The sequence below is a fragment of the Carya illinoinensis genome, chromosome 11 (assembly GCF_018687715.1).
Source record: "Carya illinoinensis cultivar Pawnee chromosome 11, C.illinoinensisPawnee_v1, whole genome shotgun sequence".
NCBI lineage: Eukaryota > Viridiplantae > Streptophyta > Magnoliopsida > Fagales > Juglandaceae > Carya > Carya illinoinensis.
This window is the reverse complement of record NC_056762.1, coordinates 41,308,082-41,335,349: the sequence shown is the minus strand read 5'-3', so window position 1 is coordinate 41,335,349 and position 27,268 is coordinate 41,308,082. Positions and strand designations below refer to the sequence as shown.

At 35.8% G+C, this 27,268-nt stretch overlaps 3 protein-coding genes across 15 annotated transcripts; 1 reads left to right on the top strand and 2 right to left on the bottom strand.

Moving 5' to 3' along the window:
* Positions 1–598: 598 nt before the first annotated feature.
* On the bottom strand, positions 599–5,590 carry LOC122280682 (trigger factor-like protein TIG, Chloroplastic). Its single transcript, XM_043091662.1, has 13 exons — positions 5,170–5,590; positions 4,660–4,743; positions 4,451–4,579; positions 3,771–3,859; positions 3,501–3,684; positions 3,065–3,155; positions 2,815–2,969; positions 2,527–2,619; positions 2,341–2,433; positions 1,726–1,806; positions 1,422–1,571; positions 1,202–1,297; positions 599–829 (listed from the first exon to the last, which is right to left on the bottom strand). Exons 1-13 carry the CDS (start codon positions 5,500–5,502, stop codon positions 752–754), a joined length of 1,656 nt encoding a protein of 551 aa, XP_042947596.1. The 5' UTR covers positions 5,503–5,590; the 3' UTR covers positions 599–751.
* Positions 5,591–9,434: 3,844 nt separating this feature from the next.
* On the top strand, positions 9,435–21,341 carry LOC122281598 (MLO-like protein 11). Of its 13 annotated transcripts, none has more exons than XM_043093245.1 (17): positions 10,142–10,336; positions 10,817–10,874; positions 11,168–11,359; positions 12,554–12,611; positions 12,718–12,953; positions 13,106–13,222; positions 15,234–15,294; positions 15,525–15,619; positions 16,564–16,638; positions 17,450–17,535; positions 18,170–18,219; positions 18,527–18,567; positions 18,873–19,043; positions 19,193–19,228; positions 19,565–19,632; positions 19,715–19,775; positions 20,674–21,341. In XM_043093245.1, exons 3-17 carry the CDS (start codon positions 11,234–11,236, stop codon positions 21,064–21,066), a joined length of 1,674 nt encoding a protein of 557 aa, XP_042949179.1. In that variant the 5' UTR covers positions 10,142–10,336; positions 10,817–10,874; positions 11,168–11,233; the 3' UTR covers positions 21,067–21,341. The 13 variants fall into 13 exon arrangements, with proteins under 13 accessions (XP_042949177.1, XP_042949178.1, XP_042949176.1 ...); XM_043093247.1 differs by having other exon boundaries at positions 10,142–10,874; positions 11,097–11,359; positions 20,674–21,025; positions 21,139–21,341; XM_043093238.1 differs by having other exon boundaries at positions 10,143–10,336; positions 11,097–11,359.
* A 421-nt stretch (positions 21,342–21,762) lies between these two features.
* Positions 21,763–23,343, bottom strand: LOC122281601 (glycine-rich cell wall structural protein-like). Its single transcript, XM_043093248.1, has one exon. It carries the CDS (start codon positions 23,304–23,306, stop codon positions 21,867–21,869), a length of 1,440 nt encoding a protein of 479 aa, XP_042949182.1. The 5' UTR covers positions 23,307–23,343; the 3' UTR covers positions 21,763–21,866.
* Positions 23,344–27,268: the final 3,925 nt, after the last annotated feature.

Here is a 27,268-nt window from a genome sequence, read left to right as displayed (position 1 = left end):
AGTAAGCAAATTACTTTCTAAAAAAATCCAGCAGCAAAAATCAGTCCCTATTCAAAAGGATCTCTTCGGTGAGAATGAGTTGAAGGGCGACACAGATGCAGGGCTTCCACCTACCGAGAGTGATGTCAGCTCCAGCCTCCATCCCCGAGGGTAATATACCGGAGCTGCTTTGAGTAACTGAGGACACAATTCCCGACCAGCTTCCTGGTAGTGAGTCATAGGTTTTGGTACCCGAGAGCAAGAGCCATCTTCTTGAGTCTGGGCAGTTCTGTCTGTCCATTGTCTATACTTTAAGAGGGTTTTTGCCGTATGGGATATGTTCTGAATTACCCATGTATCAAATTGCAAGTTCTCTTATTTTCCGGGCATCGAGCATAAGGGATTCAATTAACTAATTTGGCGTATCATATGATTGGAGTGTCTGAAAGACCCGCAAAAATTGGGAGAGTTGCGCTGCTCTCATCACCGAGACTGGAATTGAGAGCAGTATCGAGCCTTGCTACTGGATCTGCTGATTGCCTCTCGCCTAACTAAAAACTAGTCCCATCACATGAGAAGCATGCCATACTTTCAAAAGCTTTGATCGTCCTCAGGCTGGTGAACATGAAATACTCGGGTTTTTGTTTATTCCAATATTCTAGGCAAACTTTCTAGCGATCTTGGATCGTATTTAACTATGAGGAACGTCATATAATAAGAAACAAAAATTTTGAATAGCGGCAGTGACTCTCTCTCTCTCTCTCTCTCTCTCTCATCTGTTTATGTACTGAATCTCAGCATGTTCTCTCAACCATTCAAGTACCTTCGCTCCTTCCAGTATCTCCTGTACCTGCAAAATTTTAGCGGGGAAATTAGGTAATTGTCAATAGTCTTTAAGTTATCCTACCAAGAGAGATGCTAGGGGAAGAGTAATTTCTGTTAAAGGTTATATTGATTCCAGAAAAGACAGAAAATGAAGGTCAAGTCACAGCAATTTGAGAACATCAAACCATTGTTTGGTTTATCAATAATATGCGACTGGAAGTGCCTCCAGTCTCTTGTTGGTTACTATGGTATACTAGTTCAACTAACTGTTTCATGAACACCCTTTTACCTGTCCTGGAATCCCTACACAGGCCCTTGTGAAGGCTTAAAAATAACAAAAAAGAAAAAAAGGAATAAGTGATAGCACTCCACTTCTTTGATAGGATGGTGTACAAACCTGTTCCCTCACCCTCTCCTCATCATATTCTTGTTTTTGACGTTTAAATTCAGCTATGGAATTCTCAACCTCCTTCACAAGATCGTCCGTTGAAAACTGCAACCAGCAAAACCAGATATTCATATCATCGTAAAAGGAAGCATATAAATCCATTCATGAGCAGGACAAAATAAATCCACAAAATTGACTAGATAAATTAGCATTCAATATATATAAATACCTGCAAATTTTCACGTTTATATATATCTCCAACTGCCAGATTTTGTTTTATTACGTTCAATATATTTTCCTTCTGGCTTTCCAGATACTCATCAACTGCCTTTGGACTTGATAGAGAAGCCAATTGTTGTTCATTTAGTTTCACATTTGCCTGTGCCACCACAATATTGAAATTAGAATTGATATACATACAACTGAGAAAATGGGAGGCAATTGAAAGCCAAACAAACATGCGCGTAAGCATAATTTTAGAATGATTTAAAATTGGGTACCATGATATAATACATATTTTTCCAAGTACTGACCTGTATCTCTAGAAGCTTGGCTCCATAAAATTGCCTACCTTGTTCCTCAAACAAAGATTGAGGAATTTCAACCTCTACCATCTGAAAATAAAAATGCAGGAATACATGTGAAATTACTAGGATAAAAAGGGAGGACGTTTTTCAATTAGGGTTCATAGTTTCCATATAATTATACACGTGAAGCTAACTATATAGTTTCCATAGAATTTTCTTGGCTGGTTTATCACAATTCTTCTGACAGGATGAAATTGATAATCATTTAATTCTTGTTATCCACTGGACAGCTACATAGGTCCCATCAAAATATAGATCCTGCCAAAAGAGAGGATCAAAATACCCAAGGAAAGTTCAATGGTACATCAAGCCTCTTTCATGATGACTTTCATTCCTAAATGTTGACATATTCATGCCTGGACTCTGCAGATTTATTAAAACAGTTGGTCATTTCATGTGATGCCAAGTGTTTCAATATATCAGGATTTTTTTTATTAAAAAAATTTCTCAGTTAGTAAATAGAAAAAAGAGTTAGGCCATGTGCAGTCAACGTACAGAACGGGAAGCATCAATCAGAAGCCACAAGAAATGAATTGAATTTTGCTCATGCTACCAATGAACCTTTTGAAGCTGATCTAGAATTGCATTATCTGTTGCTTGTTCTCTAGCCGTTTCCTCCACTTCTAGATATCTCTGTAACAATAATTCCTTAACCTGCAGATTTATACAGCACAAAAAATTTCATTTGAGATCTAGTTGGACAGGATACTTACTTTTTTTCCGTATCTGAGAGTGCACAAGGGTTACCTGCTTCAGAGTGGTGCACCCAGGAAGAAGCCTGACAGCAAGGGAGTCATCCAGTTCAGGTAAGTCTCTGTAAAATAGTTCTTTACATTCAACCTATAAAAGAGTACATAATCAGTACAAAAAATTTCTGAGCTGAGCTCAGTACTATGGGCATATTGATTACCATAGAAAACAATTTAACCTTGTTTGACAGAATGAAAAGGCTGAAAAGAACCAGAAAAAGGCAATGGAGTTTCCTGTATATGTTTATCCTTTATCTTGTAATTGGACTCTAATGAAGGCACTCACAGTAAATTGAGCATGAACACCACGGAGATTCTCTTGTTTCCATGATTCGGGAAATACAAGAGGAAAGGACTTCGTTTCACCTGGTCGAATTCCTATAATTGAATCGATGAACCCGGGAATCACTTTATCACCATCTTCTGTATCAAAATGAAAACCTGCAGGTAGAACATGGAGTTGGGTGATGAAATGCATGTATTACAAATGGAAAACTGACACGAGGGTATTACATCTTCAGTGCATACTGGCAGACCTTTACTCTCTGCAGATGGAAGCTCTACAACATTCAACTCATCTTGATCAATTGTTGTTGCTGATATGTCAAGAACAGCAACATCACCAATCTGTGGAAGGTTCAAGTTTTTATAATTCACCAAAATCAAATGAATATATACAAAAGCAAAAATAATTATTTTCAAAAAAATATAATAGTTGCTCACTAGATTTCTTTCTATGGCATTCAGGGCTGCAATCTATGACTACTGCAATGCTATAGTAGGATAGTTGAACAGTTTGTGGGATAAACTTTTCCCAAACTGTTTGACAGGATTGGGGAGTGTTTAATTTCCTTTAAACAAATACACCATGAATATTTTATTCAAAATATTAATTTTCTTAAAAATTATAAAAAATAAGTTAAATGGGAGCAGCAAGTTAAATGTTTATAAGCCCAAAGTAACTTGACTTACCTGCAGTCCTCTATCTGTTACAATTCTCAGCAAACCAAGGGATTTGTGACGACGTCTCAGTTCTAGCTCAGAAGCTCTCTGAGCATCTATGTCACTGTCTATTTCAACAACAACCTTTAAGTTCTTGTATCCATTCTCAGGATTCCATTTAACTTGAGGTGCCACGTCGACAATGACATCATATCTGGAGCACAAGTATGGTATAAAATTAAAGAAGATAGTAAGAACACGCAAGTGAAATGTAGCTTATAAGATGTATACACGAAGAACCTGAGAGTGTTCAGAGAAGAATAGGTCTGCTCCATGTCAGAAAATTTGGTTACAATGCGGACTGAGTCTCTCAAGGCCTTTCCTGTCACCTGTAGAACAAAAGCACTTCAAGAGAAAAAGTGATATGGCTAAGAGAAAAGGATTAAGATTGCATCTTTTGCTTAAAGAATTTCAAAAATCAACACTAGTTCTGAAATTAACAGTGAAAAGTTCTAAACTCTTCCTAAAAGAACTGAGCCATAGATTAAGAACTCTCAGTTAAAATGCTTAAGAAAAATCACACTTTGCTCCAAACTACAACTTCTTTAAAATATGATCACCAAACTACTAAATTGTTCATACCCTCAAATTCTTACTGGAAAGGTACTTCACAGCCAGTATAGATTTCTGTTTTTAACAGCTCATGCAACTTTTATGGGATTTTGCAAGCAATGAATGGTTTCCTATCGGTGTGGGAAATGTAGAATAAAACAATGTGCTGCACACGCACACCAGACTTTAAACAGGATCAACTCAAGTGTATATATGGATGTAAATGTAATGAATTGAAGTGAACCCAAAGACACTTTAAAGGTTATGTGTAAAATAATAGCAACCTAGAAAGTTGTTCTATAATTTTAAATACCAACAAACCTAAAACGAAAGGGGGAAAAAGTAACTGAATTTTACTTTCAACCTACCGAGGCCATGGCATGTGGAAGTGTCCTCTTCAAAATAGATTCAACAGTAGCCTTTTGCACATTCTTCTTTCCAACATGACTTAAAAGAATACTTTCGGGAACATTCTTTCCAGGACGAAATCCGGGGACCTAAGCACGTGAAAAAAAACTATTAAACATCAAATTACTTTCCTTTTGCACAAGCTAAATATGTTTCCTCCCAAAAGCACCTTCGCTTGCTTCATGAACTCATTTATGACCCTCTTGTAGCAATCCTCGCATACAGCTTGTGGAACTCCTACGCTCAACCTAACCTGCACAGAGAGAGACACAAAGGATTAGGGATTTCATTCGTACCCATTGCCTATTAAATTGCAAAAAAGGAAAATTTGTTACACATTTACGAAAAAACATATAAAACAGAACTTGAAAGTTGTAAACAAAGAACAATGCACTAAGATCAACAATTGTGCGAAAAATGAAGACCCAGTCCAATTGAGGAACCATACTATACTCGGAAGTGCTCGAAAAAAGACCCATTCAAATTCAGCTAGAAACCCAAACAAGAGAGAGAGAGAGAGAGAGAGAGAGAGAGAGAGAGAGAGCTGATAAAAGAAAAATTATAAAGACCCAATTGTGTAAAGAAAGCAAATGGCCAAAGCGGCAATAATTATATAAATAAATACCACGAATGATTATGTGGGAATACATGGCAGACAATTAAGTGACTAAAGACTCACTCTACAATTGGGTTCTTCGGTCTCTTTGACCTCGATATCGGCCGGAAGCCGATCTTTTTCATTGCCAAGAGCAACCGAAGAGGAAGAAGAAGACGAAGGAGACGCTGAAATGGCGAAGTGACCGGGATTTCGGGGAAATGGATGAGGTTGAAGGAGGTGGATTTGGCGGGAAGGAGAGGGAAGCTTGAGGGAGCTGAAGGGTCTGTGCTTGTGCTTGAATTGGAAAACTGGGTTTCTGAGAGAATGGGCAGAGGTCGCGCGGAGAAAGGTGTGAGAGGGTTGAGATGGGTTCTCGTTCATGAACCTTGTAGAGCTACTGACCCAGAGATCCATTGCTGTCGGCCCTTCAAAGCTCAAAAGGATAAAGAGAAAGGTTTGTACCTTGTAGGATATTTATTCCTACAATATACTTTTTGCAAGGAAAGCTCAAAATTTCGGTAGTCCTAGGTGCCGTTATCGATAACGAGCTGAATAAAATGTAACGAAATTAAAAATATATTTTTTAAATATATATATTATAATAATAAAATTAAAAAATATATATTATAATAATAAAATTAAATAATTTTATTATGCCTAGTTTCGGTTTGTCTACGGTTAAATCTACAGCATCTACTACCTGTGGCTTTTTGAGGGAAAAAAAAATCACATAATTTCTTGTAGCCTATTTAATTTTTTTTTCTTGGACATGTATTCGGTTATTTAACTTATTTCTACCTATTTTTCTATTAAAAAACAACTTTTTTCTCTACCTTGGCGTCATAGTTGAAAGCGTATTCATCAATATAACGATGCTTATCCATTATTCTATGAGATATATTCTCATAGTTTGAAAGAATAAATAAGACGAGTAATTATTCATATTTTTTTATTACTTATATATATTAAAAAATTATAAAAATAAACAATTTATAATGATAATAAACACACGTGGGAACTTATCACAACTTACAATCAACAAAAGGAATAACCTTGAAGCCGGATGGGTGCAAAAAATACTTTCACACCAACAATAGATAAGTGTCACGTAGACAATCCAAAAAGATTAGAAATGAGTCTGCATACATCCGATTGTCTCCCTCTTCTTCTTCAAATGCATCTCCCTTTCCCATTGCACAATTTTTTTTGAAAGCCGTATCTCTCTCTCTCCCTCTCCCCGATCTGGCCTCAACGCTGAGAAGCCAAAAAAAAAAATCGCATTCCGTCCCTACCCTACACTCGACGCCGACAAACTACCCAACAACGACATTATGCTTAAGATTCCAACAATGACTTATTCTTGTACCTCTGTTATCTTCAAATCCTCTTGAATGAATAAAATTGCTCCACTCATAACATCAACACCTACATAATCATACGTACAATTTGTAAACCTTGGATTCTAGATATAGTCAAGTAAGAAGTCTCAATAACAAGTTAATTGGACTAAATTTTGTTATCGTAACATACAAATACAATAGTTTTTACGTTACAAATATTTTTGAAAAACATTTTCATAAACTTGCTTAACTGGACCTTCATGTGCATTCAGTCATGTCTAAATGGACCAGGAGCCAACTGCCTTCCGTGGTCCACGGCGTCTTAACATAAAAATTATTGTCTTTAAACATTGATTGGAAATTGCATTCAAACTTTCTTCTACCATTTTTCCCCTCTAGGCATTTTCCTGGTTCAAATTCACATTCGAGTGCTTATCAACCAATTCCCCATTACTTGGATGAAATGTAGGGATGGTGACGATGGTTTTTTGGGCTCGTCGGCATCGAGTGCAAAGCAGGGACAGACGGCAATTTTTTTTGGACTTCTCGGCATTGAGGCCAGATCACCCGCGGGGGGGGGGGGGGGGGGGGGGATAGTGTTTTTGAGAAAAATGGTGCATATAGGAGAGAGAGATGCAATGGAAGAAGGAGACGGAGACAATCGGATGGATGTGGGTTCATTTCTAATCTTTTTTAACTGTCTAAGTGGCACTTGTCTATTAGCTGGTGTAAAAGTTTTTTCGGCACCCATCCAGCCTGAAGCGCCTCTCTCAACAAACAGTAACCAAACAAAAATAGAATAAAGGACTCAAGCCACACACCACATCACATTGTTTTATTTATAGAAAAATTATATTTGTAGTTATGTGCAAGCATCGACAACTTTTTTTGTTTTTTAAAAAATGAGTAGATATAGTATCTAATTGAAAAAAATAATGATTTTTTAATAATAAATTTCACTTTTTTTAAAAATAATTAAATAATATTTATACAGTCTACGATTATATATAATATTATTCTTTATTAAAATATGCATTGGGCTGTCACGTGGGCCTGTAACTATACGTGGGCTACATAAGGTTTATGAGAAGATGCATTGAGTGGAAAGAGTTTTTTGGGCCCGGTAACGTGCGCCTGTAACCAAGCAAAAGGCCTAAACGGTTTAGTCTTGAAGAAAATGTTAGCGTAATAACAGATTAATAATTTACAACCTTTTGATCAATGTTTTTTTTTTTTTTTCACCTTTTTGCAATTTGTGAGTTTGGTTAAATAAGAAAATATTCCCAACAAAATCTTATTCTTAAAAGAATCCGGAATTAAAAAAAAAAATGTATATACATTGAGGGTTTGTCCACTTTGGCGGAGTCGTCCTTAAAGCACGGCCGTCCCCATCTTTGATAGTGTTACGATCAAAGCAAAAATGAATAAATAAATAAAGAACAACTTTTTACTTATTATCTATATATCAAACACTATATATAATTATTTATTTATTTATTATTTTTTAATTAAATAATTTTTTCTACTCGTTATTCATACATCACGCATTTGGTAAAAAAATTAAAAAAAATTATGTATAATGCGTAGATGATAAATAAATTTTTTTAAATAAGAATGATATCAATCAATACATTTATACTTTATAAATAACGTTAGGTATAAATTTTAAATAGATAAACTTCGTTCAAATTTTTTGTTAAAAATGAATTTCACTAAAAGGGTATATATTTTTTTGACACTTTTTCAACATGAGATCTTCCTTTTTACAAAAGAATCGTGTGAAACTTGTCTATTAAGACTCTACAAATCATTTATCATACTCTATTGTCTACTCAAATGTTGCTGTCCATATGCTACCGTTTTCCTCTTACAGTAATATGCTATCGGTTGATCAGCTGTCATGCATGCGACCAATTGGACCAACTTTTGAATTTGCGTCGCGAGCTGGCAGCTGTCATACATCCAACCTGTTTTTGTTTTCGTCTGCATCATACTCGTATTTACTTTTTAAGTCTCTAAGGTTGTGGTTTTTCAGGTTTAGACATTTCGATGCACTACCATTCAAATTGGGAAATGTCAGAAAAAAGTGGGTAGGGAAGGTGGAAGCTTCATAATATAAGGTTTAGTTTGATACTTGGGATATTTATGTTATATGACATTGTATATCGAAAGCGTAAAAAAAAAAAAAAAACTCCTAACATAGCCACGTGACATTGATCGATCGCATGAAAGTCAGGATGTCGGCACATGTTAGGCCAGGAAAATCAGGATCTACAGTTGGAATATTGCAAGTACTAGTCCCTCTGGCTGGTCCCCGAGAGGCTACAAAATTTCCAGACCTAGATGATATGTCCATGTCTCTTTCAAAACCACACCTAAAAGTAAAACAAGTGAAACCGCGACATGTCAACGTCCAAAATAGTGTAGCAGTAATGCCTATAGCCTAACACTCGAGTCTCGATTATGTCACTGGATAGTTGTATAACAGTTTTATTATAAACAAGAGAATCTATATATTAATTTACGTATTAATATTAATATTTTTATATTTAAAATTTAAATTAATATTATTTTTAATAAATTTTATTTTATGACTAATTACACTGAATAAATACATGTGTTAATATGTAAAATCACTTATAATTAAATTTTTTAACTTTATAATTTGTTCATTCGTTAATGTTGAGTTACCGGTCCAGAATCTTAAAAGAGTTTCGTACATTTTAGGATGGATGGCCGGTAGAAAATTAATTCACGACCTCACTATTCACGAGGACATAAAAGCTGGGTCAAATTTTGAATAGGATCGATGGCCGGCCATTCCAAACTGCATTTAGATCGATCGATTGATGAGAAAATAGGTAATAATTTTTAGTATAATTATCTGTAAAAGCTATTAGATTGATGAAGGCATAGCTCCATTAATGGCCTACCTATCAAAACAAAAAACCATAGGCTAGCTCAAGCCAAAGAACTATATAAGAAGCTGGGTGTGCAACTGTGCATTATCATCGCCTCTAGTTGTTGAGTGTGCATTGTCAAGAAGAGTTCAAGTTGTCCTGTAGATTCAAGCCAAAATAAAGGGTTCCATGTGGGTGGAACCCAATTTCAGTTGTCCTTATCAAAGCTTAGTATCCATCTCTAACTGATCTGGTCAAGGATTCCGCCATGACGGGAGAGAGCCATCAGAAGCACAATAATGCAGAGTGTGGTGGACAATCAACTTGCAGCTAGGAAGTAAGAATGGGGTATAATGATTTACTATCATTTTTTCCAAATTAAAATGGCGTTTTATTTACTCTTGAACATTAATCTGTTGTAAAAACAAAAAGCTCATGGTATAAATAAATTTGAAGTAAATAATATTTGATGCAGATTCGCATGCATGTGCATGCCCTGCAAGTGTGAATGACATTCATTTATGTAATATTGATATTTGTAAATATTTGTTTAATAAATATTTAAAAATTTATTTTATGTATCTAGTTTTTTCTTCTAGAATATTTTAATGTAAATAAAAACTTAATTAAAACTGAGAGAGGATTTGATTAGAAAATTGTTATTTATCATCTCTACACTATATATTAAAATGTGATTTATTATTTCTTTCATTCTATTTAAATCTATATGTCTATACATTAATATGTATATATTTAAATAAAATAATAAATATATATTAGTGCATGTTTAATATATATTGCCATATTGGTGTATGGTCTGGAAAATGAGAAGCAGAATTTTCATTTGATTAAAACAAATAGCTGTATTTGTTTTGTCCTGGTGAAGGTTCGAGGTCTCTCCTGCGTTGGTTTCTCAGGTCATAGAAACATGTTTCCTTAATCTGTAGTTTTGACCGAGCAGGGTGTTCCGGTGTACGACCGAGAGGAAACTTCTTTTATATTATCTGGGTAAGTAGTAAGAGAAAGTTTCATGCAAATAATTCATCGGATTTGACAAAGAAACAGCTGTCTCTTTCTCGTGTGGGCATCGAGTTCTAAATCTGTTGTCAGCGTCGAAGTAGATCCGAGGTGAATGTGGTGCTCCAAAAGCTAATTTTTGTGCTGTTTTTTCCTAAAGATGAGCAAGAATTACGAAGGGTTTCTGGACTCTCGAGAAAAAAGTTGCACATTTAAGGAGAAAGAAAAGCTGCAGAAAAACGTAGCCAGTCCAGACTCCAGAGAAAGCTTTTAAGAAATAGGCCAACTTCGAGAGAGAGAGAGGCAGTTGGGCAATTATCAGAACTAGTTCCCCTAGGAACCAGGGTTCATTTGGGGTTTACACTTGAAGCTGGCATTGTTCCAGTTTAAGGGGCTAGAGAGATTTCATGTTTCTTTTATTAAAAAAAAAAAAAACTGAGTCTCTGAAGTTAATGGTAGTGATACTTTCAGGTTAGGGAGGTTATTGAAGCCCTATCTCGTTCCGGAACGAAGATTGGAAGGATGACAGGTTCTTTTGCGGATCTTTTAACGCACTTGCCATTTTGTGGGTGTGATTTAGCTTCAAAATCGTATTGAGAGATACCTTTAATTTTTTCGGCTTAAACATTTATATTTTGATGAGTGGAACTGCCACATTAGAACTTTCTGTGATTCACGTTATGAATTATTATTATGTTTTCGGAGAATCGAGGAATGACTCTGATTGTGCATTTCGTAATATGGTTATCAGGTTATGTTTAAAATCAAAGCACAAGAGTTTTCGGTCATAATTTTGAGAAAATTCTGCCGTGATCGGTGTAGGATGGGAGTACTTGACGGGTATTTGGGATAAAAAGTTTTTAAGGGCTGATAGTAGGATTGTTCAGAATGGCTGAAGATGCTCAAGAGATGCGGTCTTTGGCCTTGACTCCGACGTGGTCTGTTGCTACCGTGTTGACGATCTTTGTTGCCGTTTCTGTTCTCGTGGAACGATCTATCCACCGATTAAGCTCCGTAAGTAGTACTCTGTATTTTTTTTGCTTGTTAAATTAAGCATGTCCTGTTTGACAAATTATCGGTCTATGCATATATATATATATATATATATATATATATATATTTAATCTGTTAGAATCTGTTAGGCGGTTTTAAGCATGGGAAGTTAGGTGAGGTTGAAGAACACTAAAACGTTAAGAGTCTTAGGCTATTATGTTTCTTTACAATGGTGCTTCATGACGAGACTGGCATTACTTAGTTGATGATTGACTGTAAAGTTTCTGCCAGACAACTTGCGTATTACGGGGGACTCATTTGTGTATAATATACAAATGTGAAATATTTGAATCTTCTATATGACTGCGTTTTCCCATCAAATGGGGTATGTCACTAGGCTGGCTTAGTCACTTTGGTGACTACCTTCGTGAGGCACAGTAATGAAGCCCTTGAAGCTTCTCGTCTGCTGATAAATCATCAATTTTGAAAATAATAAAAACCATGGTTGAGATTTATTCAAAGAGAATTGTTTTGGTGGAAAATACCACTGCAACACCTTCTTAGCTTCTTACAGTGGGCCTCTTCTCTTCAAACTGCCAAATGGAGTTTGTCAGATAAGTTGTTGCCGGTATCATTTATTTAGGTGGATAGTCCCTGATTACACAACCTTGCAATGCTCCCCCCTGTCACTTAAGCTTATTCTTGGTGTCCAAGCCTTGATTACAACTATATTTGTATGCTTTTCAATACATCCTTGTGATGTCTCCACCAAATAATGTTGAACTTGTTGGACAACTCAAGTAAGAAGCTTCGGGTTTGAAAAAGTGCATTTCTGTTGCCGATTGCCGAACCATTTGTGGATAAAGCTTTATTGAGTTGCATTGGGTGCTAGGATGTTCCATGTCAAGTCAAATCTATCAATTCGGTATTGTATGCACACAGGCTTTTTTTTGTGGGCCTCATACCTCACTAGATGGTACCGCTGTTTTTCTGTAGTTAGTTTAGACGTCTGATTTGGGTTTGAAGCTTAAATTAATGCAGCTCTCTACAGTGATATCTTCAAGTTATTTGATATATGTAAAGCTATGAATTCTTAAAGCTATCCGATTCATACATTGTGTTCTTAGCCAAAGTCCATTCATTTGCCCTCTTGTAATGCCTTTAACAACTTACGGATTTGTTCCATCTGAGGTTTTGGCTTTTCTGTTGTTTTAGTGGTTGCAGAAAACTAACCGAAAACCCTTGCTTGCAGCAGTGGAGAAAATGAAAGAAGGTATTTGGCACTAAGAGATTATGTTTTGGTAATCAGTGGCTCTTAGTTATGTGTTTCTTCGTTGTGCTGATATTTGAAATTCCATTTTGTGGACTTCTTTCATCAGAGTTGATGTTGCTTGGATTTATTTCTCTCCTTTTAACGGCTACCTCAAGCATGATATCCAATATTTGCATACCATCGAAGTTCTATGATAGCAAGTTTGCCCCATGCTCCAGATCAGAGATTGACGAAGAACAAGAAAATAATTCATCCCAGGATCGTAAACTGTTGATGGCTTCTGTTCTACCTCACTTGTTTAGGAGGATGTTGAATGAGTTGAATCAGAATACCTGCAAAAAGGCACGTGACTTCTCCTTAAAGATAAACTAACAATTTCTCCTCTCATGAATATTCAAGGAAATTATATATATATGCATTTATATTCTGTTTATCTATGCAATATATTATAAATCCCGCTTCTGAATAGTCTCGAAGTTTCTTCTGTGCCACAGGATCATGAACCATTTGTTTCATATCAAGGTCTTGAGCAGTTGCACCGCTTCATATTTGTCATGGCAATAACTCATATATCTTACAGTTGCCTCACGATGTTGCTGGCAATTGTGAAGGTGGGGCATTCTGTAGTATACTTACACTAAACCTAACTGAAAAGTTCCTTGCTCATTTTTTTCCCATTTAATAGTTGTAGGAGCTGCAAAGTCTTGGAGAAATACTGATGCCTTGTTTTGGGGTGATTTCATACTTATGTTGTATCTTATTTGTTCTTATATTGTCAATCGCAAGATACCACTAGTATGAATCATGTTTACTTTGATACAAACATAAGTATTTTAACTATTGATCAAGACCTGCAAACATGAGAAAGTTACTACTAAGGACTCACCCAAAGCAGAGGTTGCACACTTTATTTGTGGCCAGTTAATACTATTAAGTAGAGTTAGTGGTAGAGTACTGATTTCCCTGATTAAGGTTGTGAGCACCCCTAAAAACAATGAATGAAAATGTAGCAGTCATACATTTCATTGGACTGTGGGGAGGATGGTGCTCGAATGGGTGAGCAGATCACATGGGGTGGGGCTTTGGAGACAAATAAGAAGAGGCTGGACCAATCTTCATCGATACACACGTTTTGCAGTTGGGGACGTTTCCGGAATTAAATTCTGGAATGACCCATGGTGTGGAGATCGAATCCTCAAAGAAGCCTACCCATCACTATGTGGCATTGCCCGAAGAAAGGAGGCTTCCGTCACAAAGCTCATGGATCTCTCTAGTTGCTCTCCTTAGTGAATATCACTTTCCTTAGAGCTGCCCAAGATTGGGGAATTGACAAATTGACAGATTTCTTCAACCTTGTGTATACTTGTAGAGTGATTGGAGAAGCAAATAAGATTATGTGGTCACAATCCAAGAAGGGGAATTTTACTGTGCAGTCATACTACACGTCCCTCATGACACATTCTACAAGAACATTTATATGGAAGAACATATGGAAGACTAAGGGCCCCCCTAAAAGCTTCCTTTTTTGTATGGACAGTTTCACTAGCGAAGATTCTTACCTTAGATAATCTAAGAAAACGCTGATTGATGGTATTGGATTGGTGCTATATGTGTAAGAAAAGTGGGGAGTCTGTGGATCACCTATTATTGCATTGTGATCTAGCCATGAGCTTATGGAATGATATCTTTGCTTGAGTGGGACTTGTTTGGGTAATGCCAAGAAGGGTTGTTGACTTTTTGGCCAGCTGGCAAGGCATTCAAGGTAATTCTCAAATCGCAGTGATGTGGAAAATGATACCGATTTGCTATGGTGGTGCATATGGATGGAGAGGAATGGCTGGAGTTTTGAGGATCGCGAACGGACAATGGTGTGATTAGAACTTTTTTTTTTCCATACATTATTCCATTGGTCGATTGTAATAGACTTTAATTTTTGATAAGTAAATTGTAATAGACTTTAATGGCATGAAGGTACATGATTTTCTTGTATCTTTAGACAGTCATGCATAGGTGTGGTTCTTGTATATGTCCCATGTACTTGGCTTCACCTATATTTAATAAAATTCCTATTTACTGATAATAATAAAAACATTTCAGTGGAAACCATGAAACCATGAAAATGGCTTGCTTGCAGTCAGAGAAACTAGCAACTCAGTCTGGAGTAATATTTTGCATCTTTTGTTGCTTCTTTTGGTTGAAACTTGATATTTTACTTTTGATTATTCCAGTCTAGAAGTTTATATGTTCTTCTCTCGTTCTGTAAACTGATATGGGTCTGGGGACACCCAGTAGTATCCTTTCCTCTTGAATAAACAACCTATGGAACCAGAAATGAATGCAAACAAAGTTCTGAAACCCAGACTAACCAAGTCTGTATAGTTCCTTGTTAGTAAGAAACTAACAAGACTCTGTGTATGTGAAGTAAGAAAGTTTTATGTGCACAGCCCAATACTCATCCGCTTGATATACAGGGTAATTTAGTTGTAAACATTGAAAATAGAAGACGAATGTCTTTGCCGTACTGGTATATTGTATAACATGTAACCTTAATTACGTGGATCAATAAAATCTTTCTTACGTATAAAAAAAAAAATATTGTATAACGTGTAACAATTTTACCAGATTCACAGCTGGAGGGTATGGGAGGACGAGGCTCACATGGACCAGCATAATGCATTAACTGGTAAGCTCTGAAGAGGTAATTAGTATAATTGAATGACAGTCATCTTTAGTAGGTTCCCACATGTTGATTAAATTATTCTATTAGATAACAGTATATTACCCATCTTTCTGACTCTCATTCAAGGATTCTACATTATTTAGAGTATGTTACTTTTTAATTGATGTGGTTTGGTATTGCCATTGTATGTTCTTTCTCTCTTTTTTAATATATGTATATATATGTTGTAACAGAAATCACAAGAGAACAGACATTGCGAAGGCAATCAACATTTGTCAAGCTTCATACTTCAAGTCCTTGGGTCAGGAATAGTTTCCTCGTCTGGGTGGTAGGTACATTTTTTTTTTCTCTTTTGTTGTACTGTATGCTTAAGGCTAGAGTAGTGCCTAAAAACACTCAGAAAACTCGTCGACTATAAGCTTGCTAAGTGTGTTTGGTTTGGGTTCCTTAACTTAGCTACTTACTCATTCTCTTTTTCCTTCTTTTAATCTTCAATGCTAGAGGGATTTAATTGGAGTGTCAGTGAAAGTGTATTTTGGAAATTCTAAGAACATATTTTGAAAAGTAAAATTCAAAATATGTGGGGTTGTAAATGCAGTAATGGGTTGCGAGATTTGTGGGGTTCTTTCTTACTGTCTACAAAGATTTTAGCAAATGTCTTTGTTTGCAATAAATGAACCACCATAGGGGATTATTAGAAAGGATATAGGCAGTAATGGTAATATAGCTTCAATTCCGAGCATAATGAGGAGGAGTTTAGATCCACTGCAATACTATCCTAGGATTTCAGATTGCAGTCAACTGGATTATTATTATTATTAAAAAAACCACCTCAGGCCGATAATTAGAAGGATAATATATACTCTCTTCTCCCCATATTCTGTTTTCAGATTCTTTTATTCTCTCTGTTGATGTAATTGATTTTCCCCTGTAGTTATTTTTCTTACTTTTATATTTTCCGCACACGAATACTGCTTTGTAATGATTAGTGCTGTAAGTGCATGTGTGCTGTCTTTGTACTATTTATTAACTTCTAATTTTTCCACACTCGAAAACGATTTCTTTTTTCCCTCCACGTATGTCTTTCTGCTGCTGTTGTTGTGTTGGTATAATATTTCAAAAATTCTATGTGCAGTCACTTTTGCATACTCTTTTATGCACTCCTTTGATGTGATTGGTTGTGTATTAAAAAAATTGATGCAGCCAATCACATCAGTGGAGTGCATTCCTCATAATATTTATGTTAAGCTGTATGGTTTATTGATATTGTAGACATGTTTCTTCCGGCAATTTGGGCGTTCAGTGGTTCGTGCCGATTACCTTACACTCCGGAAGGGCTTCATCATGGTATGCATTATTCTCACAGGATCAACAAATAACTTCAGTCTGGCATCCTCTGGTTTTACTGCAGTAATACAGATTTTTGTTTTTTTATTTTTTTAAATCTCCTATAGGCCTGGTCAATGGTCATCCACAGAATATGCATTTGAGCTACTAATTATGTCCAGAAATTAATTGGAAAAAAAAAAAAAGATATTTAGAAATTGCTCTCAACGTTAATATTGTTAACGGGGCTCACAGATCTGATGTGCTCTGAAAAAGTGAACTTTTAAGTAGTGCAAAAGACAAACTTATGCAATGTTCCAATATTTGGCTGAGAAAACAGTTAGTTGACTATTCTTCTGTTAATAAAGAGGATGATGATATCCATCTATTAACTGCTAGGGTAGTTTTGAGGAACAATCTTATGATCACAATCTGTTTAACAGAAACTTCTGTTCATAGAAAACTGCAAAGATTTGAATTGTTTTAGCAGTTAGTTCGTTCGATTTGAGGTTGTATGCCTTTTTAAAATATTCATGGTTTATCACTTAATTTTGAAAGATCATGCTTTATCATCTTAGCATGTCTTAACAATTGAGCGTGTCTTGGGTTCCACTGTGGAGTTCCCTTGTGGATTTTTCATTTGTTATTGTTCTCTTGCTGTCCCCCGGGTTATGTTTACTGTATTCTAAAATGAGATTTCTTCCGTGTCTTCACATCTGATATTTGGACTATTGAGGGATTGCATTTTCTGCTAACATAGTACAAAGACTTTTACGCCTACTGCTTTACGATTCTACAAATATTGATTTCTGTTTCTCCTTATTCATGGCAGAACCACAATCTCACAATAAAATACGATTTTCATGCCTATATGATTCGCTCAATGGAAGAAGAATTCCAAAGGATTGTTGGTGTGAGGTACCTAATATTTTAAAGCCCACTACTTCCATTGCCACGCCATGTTTGAATAAATTTGTTGTTAGTTTCTGTTCACGTATCAGGACCTCTAATCTCCTCTTGGAGTTTTAAGCAACATTATTGAATTGCGCAAATGATATCAAAATCAAATATTGATTTTTCTCCGGGACAAAATGACCAACTAAGCATTCATAATTTTTTTATCCTATGGGTTCATTGGTTACAAAAATTGCTATACTTTCTTCTTTATCTCAAAAGCTTACTCCAGATACAAATTCCTGGAATAAAATCATTTAAGGTAAAAAAATTTTAAGAACTTTCATTGAACTCTCACGGAGGGCAAGAGGGAACAGGATTACATGGGGACACTACCAAGTTTCCATTTATTTATGGTTGTATATATGTAGTTGTTCCACCAGGAGTTTTTCTGTTTTTTAAAAGACAAGCAGGAATTTGGGAATTCGGGGATTAACTTGACTCTGGGGGCCCTAGGTCATTGTACTTGAGTCGCATTTTTTTTTTTATCCGTCTAGTATTATTTTGCATGATTGGCTCTCATATTTGATTTTTCTCCAAAGGGGATTCCTTTCTGAAATTGACATCTAATTTTACCTGTATGTTTAATCTCTTGCAGTGGCCCACTGTGGGGATTCGTTGTTGCTTTCATGCTGTTTAATGTAAAAGGTACAGCACATTATAGGAAATGAGGCCACAGATGGTTCTTTTGTGCTTGTTTTGGTTAGATGCAGGAAAATTTTGAATTGTGCTGAAGTGAATATACCCCTGGTCCTTTAATCTTTATCTATTTAGTTTTCTCACTTTTCAAGTGGTTCTTCTGCACCAGTCTCAATGAGCAACAAAGCTTGTAGGCTTTTACTTCTTGTCGTGCTGTCTATCCCATCTATATATTGTAGTTCAATCTATCATACTTGTGACTTGTCATTCCAAATTCTCTAAACGTACAATCATTTGTTTCTGATACTCGATACAGGGTCTAATCTTTATTTCTGGATAGCGATCGTTCCTATTTCTGTAAGTTGTATTTTTTTTTTCTTCTTTTTCATTTGTAGCTTTCACAGTTACTTATCGACTGATTGAATACGTTGTGGATTCCAAGGGGTTATCATAGGTGTATTTTCACAAACTAACAGAGATGGTCAACATATTACATCTCAATATTAAATTTCCAGTTCGTGGAACTGCCTCAAGAATGCATTTTCTAAATTAAAATTTGATCTTAGATCTGTTACATAGCTGGGAGTTCAATCACGTACATGTCTTGTTACCTGGCGGCTGGTTCTAACCTAATAAATCGGGTTCTATATGTCTGTGTGCAGCTTCTTCTTCTGGTCGGCACAAAGCTGCAGCATGTTATTGCAACCTTGGCATTAGAGAATGCAAGTATAACTGGATTTTTCACAGGAGGAAAGCTGAGGCCTCGAGATGATCTTTTCTGGTTTAAAAAGCCAGAACTGTTATTGTCCTTGATCCATTTTATTCTTTTCCAGGTTGGCAAAAGTTACTATGAAGGATCTGCAGATAGTTGCAAGTTTATTTTCTCTCTCTCTTTTTTTTTTTAACGGATCCTCTACTACTTTCATTCTGGAAAGTAAAGCTGATATGCACGGTTCTTTCTTTGTTTTTACTCTTTTTGCAGAATGCATTTGAATTGGCTTCTTTCTTTTGGTTCTGGGTACTGCCTCTTCCTTGACCAGTTTGGCATTTATTTGGAGTGCTGGAGATGACTTTTCAACCCAATATCGACCAATCTCATATTGGCTTGAAAATCAGTTTCTATTTTTTAATAGCTCTCTCTCTCTCTCTCTCTGCTATTCTTCAGTTTACAGAGAATAGTTGAGAAAATGAAGTGACTTTGACAAACTGTTTAAATACGCTGAAAGCATTTAGTGGTTAAAAGATCATAGACCGCAAAGGATATATACGGGAAAAGATATTTTGTTTCCTTTATTTTCTGTCAGGATGGAAGGTCTGTGCTTAAACTAAACTATCTGTATTGATATCATCACAGTGGCAGTTTGGGTATGATTCTTGCTATATCAGGAGTCATTTGCTCGTGTACCTAAGGCTGATTTTGGGGTAGGCAAACATTTAAATGCTGTCCGTCTTGTTTAGGACATGTTTACAGTCATGACCCTTTTTTATTGTCATTATCCTGTAGGTTTGCTGGGCAGTTCCTGTGCAGCTACAGCACCTTGCCTCTGTATGCACTTGTTACTCAGGTATTATTACTGAGTAAAAGTTAGAGTTGAAATATAGCAAAAGCATGAAACTACCTATTTATAAGGTAGTACTCTCCTCTCCTGTGGCATAGGTTCGAGCGCTAATGTGATTGATTGAGGAATTATGAGATGGTGGGGAGTTTCTATCTTTGAGAACATGCTCATTTTGATGGCCAATAAAATTTGACAGAGAAACTTCTTTTTTTAGGTCAATAGAACGCAACGGTATAAATATGTTTGGTTTGCTTTAGCCCCAAATCTAGCCTGCTCTTTATTTATTTATTTATTTATTCTCTCTCTCTAGGGATGCATTTTTGGAGTCCAAACATGTACAAAAGTCTCCAAGTACTTGTGTCTAATTTGAGGGAGTATTAATTAATTTATGCTAGTTATATAGCATGCCAGATAATTTCTGGATACCTGTAAATGATGTTAGCGTGTCCTCTGTGAAATGTCTTTTCCAATTTTAACAATGATAAATTTTTCTTGCATCCATTTCTAGCTCCTAATTTGTTTTCTTTGTATACTTCATCTGGACTTTGGCTTTTCCTATTTACGTGTTTTAAGAAAATTTAATCTTACCTATCAAAATAATAATAATAACAATTGATATTCTTCCTTTAAATTCATCCTTGACCTAATTACTAAATTTGTTTCGTCTTTTGATATGATAAAGCATCTGTAAATCCCCAGTATCCGTTATGTGTAGGACTGGTTTGGCTCTTTCTGTTCTGTTGTATAACATATGCTATCCAAGGCAAGATTGTGTTATTTAATTACTAAAGAAACCTCAAGTGAGGATATACATCCCATTAATGGTAGATGTTTATGCTATCAAATTTTGATCTACTAAGATTCCTAAAAGTATTGGACTTACTTTTTTGTTTTGATTTTACAGATGGGAACAAATTATAAGGCAGCCTTAATTCCTCATAGGATAAGAGAGACTATCCATGGATGGGGGAAGGAAGCCAGGAGGAGAAGGCGGCATGGTATGTTCACTGATGATTCCACTATACACACAGAAACAAGCACAGTAATGTCAATTGAGGAAGACGATCATGAGTTCGTTGATGACACCCCTGGAACCGCCCCTGGTGCATGCACTGAAATTCAGTTACAGCCAGCTTCTGATATTGCAACCAGCCCCTTGCCAGTTGCTAATGAAACCTCGAGCAGAGTAGGTACACCCCTCCTTCGACCCTCCGCCTCGGTTTCTTCACCAGCTACCTTGTCTTCTAAGACACAAGGTATTCCCAGATCTTTTTCTTTGCCAAGCAGAAGAGAATGAAGTGATGATGAAAATGATAATGAAGAAAAAATATATCAAGTTTGATGAGTTTAGGCATTGTTCGGGTTTCAGATTATTGAGAGAGAGATGTGGGCTTGATATATGGTTCCGTGCAGCATCATCCAATGTTCTTTCCGAAATACAGAAGAATGGTAGAAGTTCATAGAATACTAGACAATACAAGTTGTGACATGATTAAGTAGATATCAATACAAGAGCTTTTGATGTAACTGATTCGTGGAACTTAAAGAATGTACACTTACTAATTGTGATGATGTCTGGTTCTAGTTTCTCAGCTTTTTATCATTAAACATCCCTCTCGTAGTGGAGCAAAATAAAGGCAGTTAAAACACAAACCTAGAAAGAAAATGTGACTAGTGCTGCATAAAATTATTAATTTCTTAGGCTATTATTCGTGTTAGATCCAAATAGAACAAATTCTAGATCTCCTCAATCCATCTGAACAATTACTAATATTGTTCCCTGTATCAACGCTAGGGGTGACCCGAGAAACCTCAACCATGACCACCCTGATTTGAACGCTTTTTCAATATTGTTTTATACTATAAAACGGATCGTGGGAACCGCATACTCTGGGGTCAGGGAAGGTTGGTAGAACCTGCCACTTCAAAACCTTTTGGATTTTGGAATATAATGCTACGTATACATACGATATCAATGGATCATACAAATGTCTTTTCAGGAAGCAAATCGTAAGCTTTTATTCCAAGTATTATCTGAATTACAAGTTGAGATTTGTCGTGGTCCTGAAATTCTTGTTCAGGCCCGTTAGTTGCGGATTAGTGATGGGCTTCATTGTCTTGCTCAGGTGACGAGCTTGGTGGGATAGGGTCAGCATCTTCCTTACTCTTTTCAGGCACATGGGCTTCTTGTGTAGAAGAACTTTCATGCCCTTGCGGCATCCCTATACCTGGAGGATTGTTGCACTGACATGGAGAAGATTGACAACCTGGTCCAAAAATAGGGGTTTGACAGCCGCCACATCCAGATGCAGGAGGTTGAAAGCCACCGCATCCAGATGTCGGAGGGTGAAAGCCACCGCAATCAGGTGGAGTACCCAAGTCAGGAGGACAAGCTCCACAACCTTGATTTTTCATGTTACTATTAAGTTTATGCCTAAATCCAACCCCAATGCCTGAACCAAAACCAACTCCACCTTCTGCGCCATAACCCCCTCTAGCATCAAATCCTGGTCCAAATTGACTAGCTCCTTTAGACCCAAATCCAGCTTCAATGCCACTTCCTGAGCCAAAACCAAGGTCAAAACCAGACCTAATGTCTGTCTCCCAACCAGCTCTTATCCCTTGTCCACCAGAACCATAGCCAATTCCTACTCCTTGACCACCAAAACCACTACGGAAGCCAACACCAACTCCTCCCCCTTGACCACCAAAGCCACCACCATTGCCATAGCCATAGGCAGTTCCTACTCCTTGACCACCAAAACCGCTACCGCTACCAAAGCCAACGCCAGTTCCAAAACCCTGACCACTAGAGCCATAGCCAGTTCCTATTCCTTGACCACTAGAATCGCTACCACCACCAGAACCATAGCCAGTTCCTATTCCTTGGCCACTAGAACCACTACCACTACTAGAGCCATAGCCAACTCCAAACCCCTGACCACCAGAGCCATAGCCAGTTCCTACTCCCTGACCAAAGCTACCACTACCACTACCAAAGCCAATACCAGTTCCTAATCCCTGACCGCCAGAGCCACCACCATTGCCATAGCCATAGGCAGTTCCTACTCCTTGACCACCAAAATCGCTACCGCCACCAAAGCCAATGCCAGTTCCAAACCCCTGACCACCAGAGCCATAGCCAGTTCCTTTTCCCTGACCACCAGAACCGCTGCCACCACCAGAACCATAGCCAGTTCCTATTCCTTGGCCACTAGAACCACTGCCACTACCAAAGCCATGGCCAGCTCCAAACCCTTGACCACCATAGCCATAGCCAATTCCTACTCCCTGACCAAAGCTGCCACTACCACTGCCAAAGCCAGTTCCTAATCCCTGACCACCAGAGCCACTACCACTACCAAAGCCAACGCCGGTACCAACCCCCCAAGCACGATGTTCTCTTCCAAATGTTTTACTAGAAGGATGGTCTTCAAGTATTTTGTAACTATTGGTATCCTCAAGTACCCTAGCCCTGCTTAAGCTTGAGCATAGAAGGACCAAAAAACCCACAAAGGTACCTCTTAGTGCAACCATCTTTATGAACTTTTTGTGCTTTGCATGACTTTCGAAGTGATCAAGGTTCTGTGTTATTTATAGTGAGATATCTTCACATTTATGGAAATGCAGAAGCGAGTGTTTGTGGAAAATGGCCATGCAAGTCATAGAGCACCAAAAGCCTCGCATTAGTTTGTTATTAGAACCCGGAGTCATGAGCGTTGTGTTGGGGGGCAACAAAGGAGGGGAGAATACGTACTTTTTTTACAACAACAACAACTTCCCTGAGATCTTCATCACACTTGAAAGCGTCTACGTATTTGCCAAACGATAAAAGGACCCAATGGACAATCGTGCCTAGGACCTCTATTTAGTGAGTAATGAACGTTACACATTTAAGCCCCACGTAATTTGAGTGTTGCATCATCGATGACTATCATCAAATAAGGTAAAAGCAACAAGTAATAAAATAAAATGTTTAAGCCACCAAATCAATGAGTCACCTTTATTCTCCCCTGGTGAAAATGATACATTTGGACATCTAAGAATAATCATCCCTGTAGACTTGGAGTGAATAAATCATTATCACAGATAGACAAGCGTGTACTTTCCTACTAACTGTGAACAATGTAGAGTTCCCCTGCATTTACGTATGAAACTCATTCTCTCTCTCTCTCTCTCTCTCTCTCTCTCTCTCTCTCTCTCTCTCTCTCTCTCTCTCTCTCTCTCTCTCTCTCTCTCTCTCTCTATTTTTTTGAAATAATATAAGATTTAGGATATGACGAAACTTTTGAAATATTTTAAAATTTTATAAATAGTAGTGAAATAGTTTGAGTGAAAATATTTTATTAGATTTTCAGAAAAAAAAAAGAGAAAAAATTGAATATAAAATATTATAAAGTTAAAAAGTTATTTAAATATAATTTTTATTTTAAAATTTGAAAAAGTCATATTAATTTTTTTGTTTTGATATGAAGTTTGTAAAAATTATATTAATTTTTGTATTCGAGTAATGATTAAATGAAAATGTTAGAAATTTAAAATTTAGGCTAGGTTTGGATTCAAAATTTGTTTCAACTTATCTCATCTCACCATTATAACTTTTTCAAAATTTCATATAAAATATGATAAATAATTCAACTTTTTTAAATTTCAAAACAATAATAATATTAAAAAAATATTTAATAATATTTTATTCAATTTTTATTTAATACTATCTTATCTATTCTCACTAAATTATCTTGTGTTTAAGTAATATTTGATCATGAGAAATTTAATTCTCGTTCAAACATGTTCTTATCCTTATGTTATGACGTTTACTATGTCTGACAAACCAAAGCTTTTGTATCAATTTGTAGGTTTGGATGTTAAAATAAGATAAAATGAGATAAAAAATATGTAAATAATAATAAAATGGTTTGAGTTAAAATATTTTATAAAATTTTGAAAAAATAGAGAGAAAAAATTGAACAAAAATATTATAAAGTTAAAATATTATTATAATATATATTTTTTTTAATTTTAAAAAATTGACTTATTATTTATATTTTATTTAAAAATTTTAAAAAATTATATTTATAATATTAAGATATTGAGATGATATTAGACCATCTTGTCATCTAAACAGCCCCTAAATTAACCCTTGCGATCACTTTTTCTATGCGCCTAATCAACCATCAAATCTTTCGGATCATCGCAATACTTTCGATCTATTTATTATTATTATTATTATTATTATTATTATTAATTATTTTCTATTTGTGCAATTGTTTTATTTTAATGGATTATTGCCCAATGTCTCGCCCGCACTTTTACCATTATTAATTTAATATTATTTGTTACAAAAATAAGAAAGAAAGAAACAGGTATTGCAAGCAGAACGTACCCACAAAAAATAAAATAAAAAATAAAAAATAAAAAAAGCAGAACGTACCCACCACCTTCTCTGGCGTTGCGCACTGCGCAGCACAAAATTGACACCGCCACTCTGCGACCGTTTACTTCTCCCCGTCCTCCTCCTCAAAACTTTTGGCATTCTCCACATTTTTTTAAAGAGTGGGGCTATTCTGCCACCTCATTTTAACCGCTGCGCTTTTACCGCCTAGTGCAAAATCTTTTATTTTTTAGTTTTTTTTTACAATTTTTTAATCATTTTCTTAATTATTAAATAAAAAAACACATCAATACATTTAAAATTATTTTCTTAATTATTAAATAAAAATAAAAATAAAAATTATTTTTTTTCCAAGCGGTACACTTGAACGGTACCACCTGGGCGGTAAAATAGCTTTTTCTTTTTTTAAAATTCTTTTTTTACTGTTATTTATAAGTGTGATTAGGTCCTTAGGATGCGCTCTAAATATGCTCCAAAATATTCTTAATATATATATATATTTTAATATTAAAAAACACATAAATTCATTAATAATAACTTTTTTAAATATTTAGAAATAAAAACAAGGGCACTTTAGGAATGGATATCCAAATTTATAAAAAAAAATTAGTTAAAATATAATTATATATTAATATGTGTATTAATTTAATATAATTGATTAAAAAATAAATTTTATTTAAAATATTATTTATTTAAATTTTAAATATAAATAAAACAATATTAATATTTAATAGGCGACATTATTTGTAGTCAGAATATTTATCTATAATAATAAGTGACTATAACACAGGTACAGTAATGAACAGTACTTTCTCATTTCCGTTTTTGTCTTTATTATTTTTTTTTTTTTGTGCAAGCTGTCCGTGCAAGATCATACGCTTGATAATTGCTCGGTTGTAGAGCTTCACGCTTATGGCCTACTCAAACCAAAAGGCAAACCGAGAGTTGCTGCCACCAAGCTCAACCTAAACCGAAGCCAAGCTTCACCTCCACCTAGACCCATTTTCACCGTCGCAGCCTCACCTCCTCAAAGCCTTTGTTTGGTTGCTCAAAATCAAAACAAATGGTTGCTCAAAATCACAGCCCAGAACCAAGCAAATCAAATGAAGCTCAAGGTTTAGGGGCTGAAAAATAGAGCAAAACCGAACTCAAGGCAGTCGGATTTGGGGAAGAAAAAGTGGAAATACAAAGGGAGTTTCACAAGCTTGCATTCAGAAATGCTAAGGGAACGACGAAGACAAAACGAGGCAGGCATGGAGGCTCACATCAGACCAGCAAATGGAGAAAAAATAAATGAAAAGTAAAACAATAGGAAAGAAGAGAAGGCAAGGTTTCGTATTAGAAGAAGAAGAAAATCAAAGACAGAGAGAGAAAAAAACCATACCAGACGAAGAAGAAGAATGGAGCAGCTTGCAACAAGCATGTTTGTTGCCGTGTGGAGAGTTGTGCGGCGTTGCTGGGCTGCTGTGGCTTTCGATGGAGGTTGGGTAGCTGGACGCGCACGACTGATTGCTCGAAAATGAGAGGAAGAAGAACTGGAGAGAAGTAGCAGCAGCAACACATAGAAAACAAAGGAAGAAAAAATAAAAATGGAGGAGAAGCAGTCGGCACCAGCAGGAGAAAGAAAAAAGAATGAAACCCTAAGGGGCATGGACCAAAACGGTGCCGTTTAAGGGAATAAGGGGCCTGGACTTAAGGTACACGAGTTGGGCCCGAAAACTGAAAGGGCTTGACCCAAAAATAAAGGAAAGATCCACTAAAACAGAGCCCATCCGAAAATATAAGTCTAATAAGGTAAAAAAGTATAATAAAAATTAAATAAAACACTACAACTTAATATTAATAAAATAAAATAATTAAACCCAATAATAAAGTAATTTAAAGTAAAAAGTAATTTAAATACAAAATAATAAATAAAAATTAAATAAAAACACTAAAGCTCAATATTAATAAAATAAAATAATTAAACCCAATAATAAAATAATTTAAAGTAAAGAGTAATTTAAATACAAAATAATAATTAATATCAAGAAAGAATATTAAAATAAAATTTATAACTTATAAATTATAAAATAATATAATGAAAAACACATTAAAATTATTTTAA

Bases quoted from the DNA above. Each gene is read 5' to 3' on its own strand.
- LOC122280682 (XM_043091662.1), bottom strand. From the start codon at position 5,502: ATGGATCTCTGGGTCAGTAGCTCTACAAGGTTCATGAACGAGAACCCA. The intron at 4,744-5,169 runs GTGAGTCTTTAG...CTCTCTGTGCAG, and splicing joins CCGAAGAACCCAATTGTAGA to GTTAGGTTGAGCGTAGGAGT. The intron at 2,434-2,526 runs GTAACCCTTGTG...ATAAATCTGCAG, and splicing joins GGTGCACCACTCTGAAGCAG to GTTAAGGAATTATTGTTACA.
- LOC122281598 (XM_043093243.1), top strand. From the start codon at position 11,234: ATGGCTGAAGATGCTCAAGAGATGCGGTCTTTGGCCTTGACTCCGACG. The intron at 12,954-13,105 runs GCACGTGACTTC...TCTGTGCCACAG, and splicing joins ATCAGAATACCTGCAAAAAG to GATCATGAACCATTTGTTTC. The intron at 13,223-15,233 runs GTGGGGCATTCT...CAATTTTACCAG, and splicing joins TGTTGCTGGCAATTGTGAAG to ATTCACAGCTGGAGGGTATG.
- LOC122281601 (XM_043093248.1), bottom strand. From the start codon at position 23,306: ATGGTTGCACTAAGAGGTACCTTTGTGGGTTTTTTGGTCCTTCTATGC.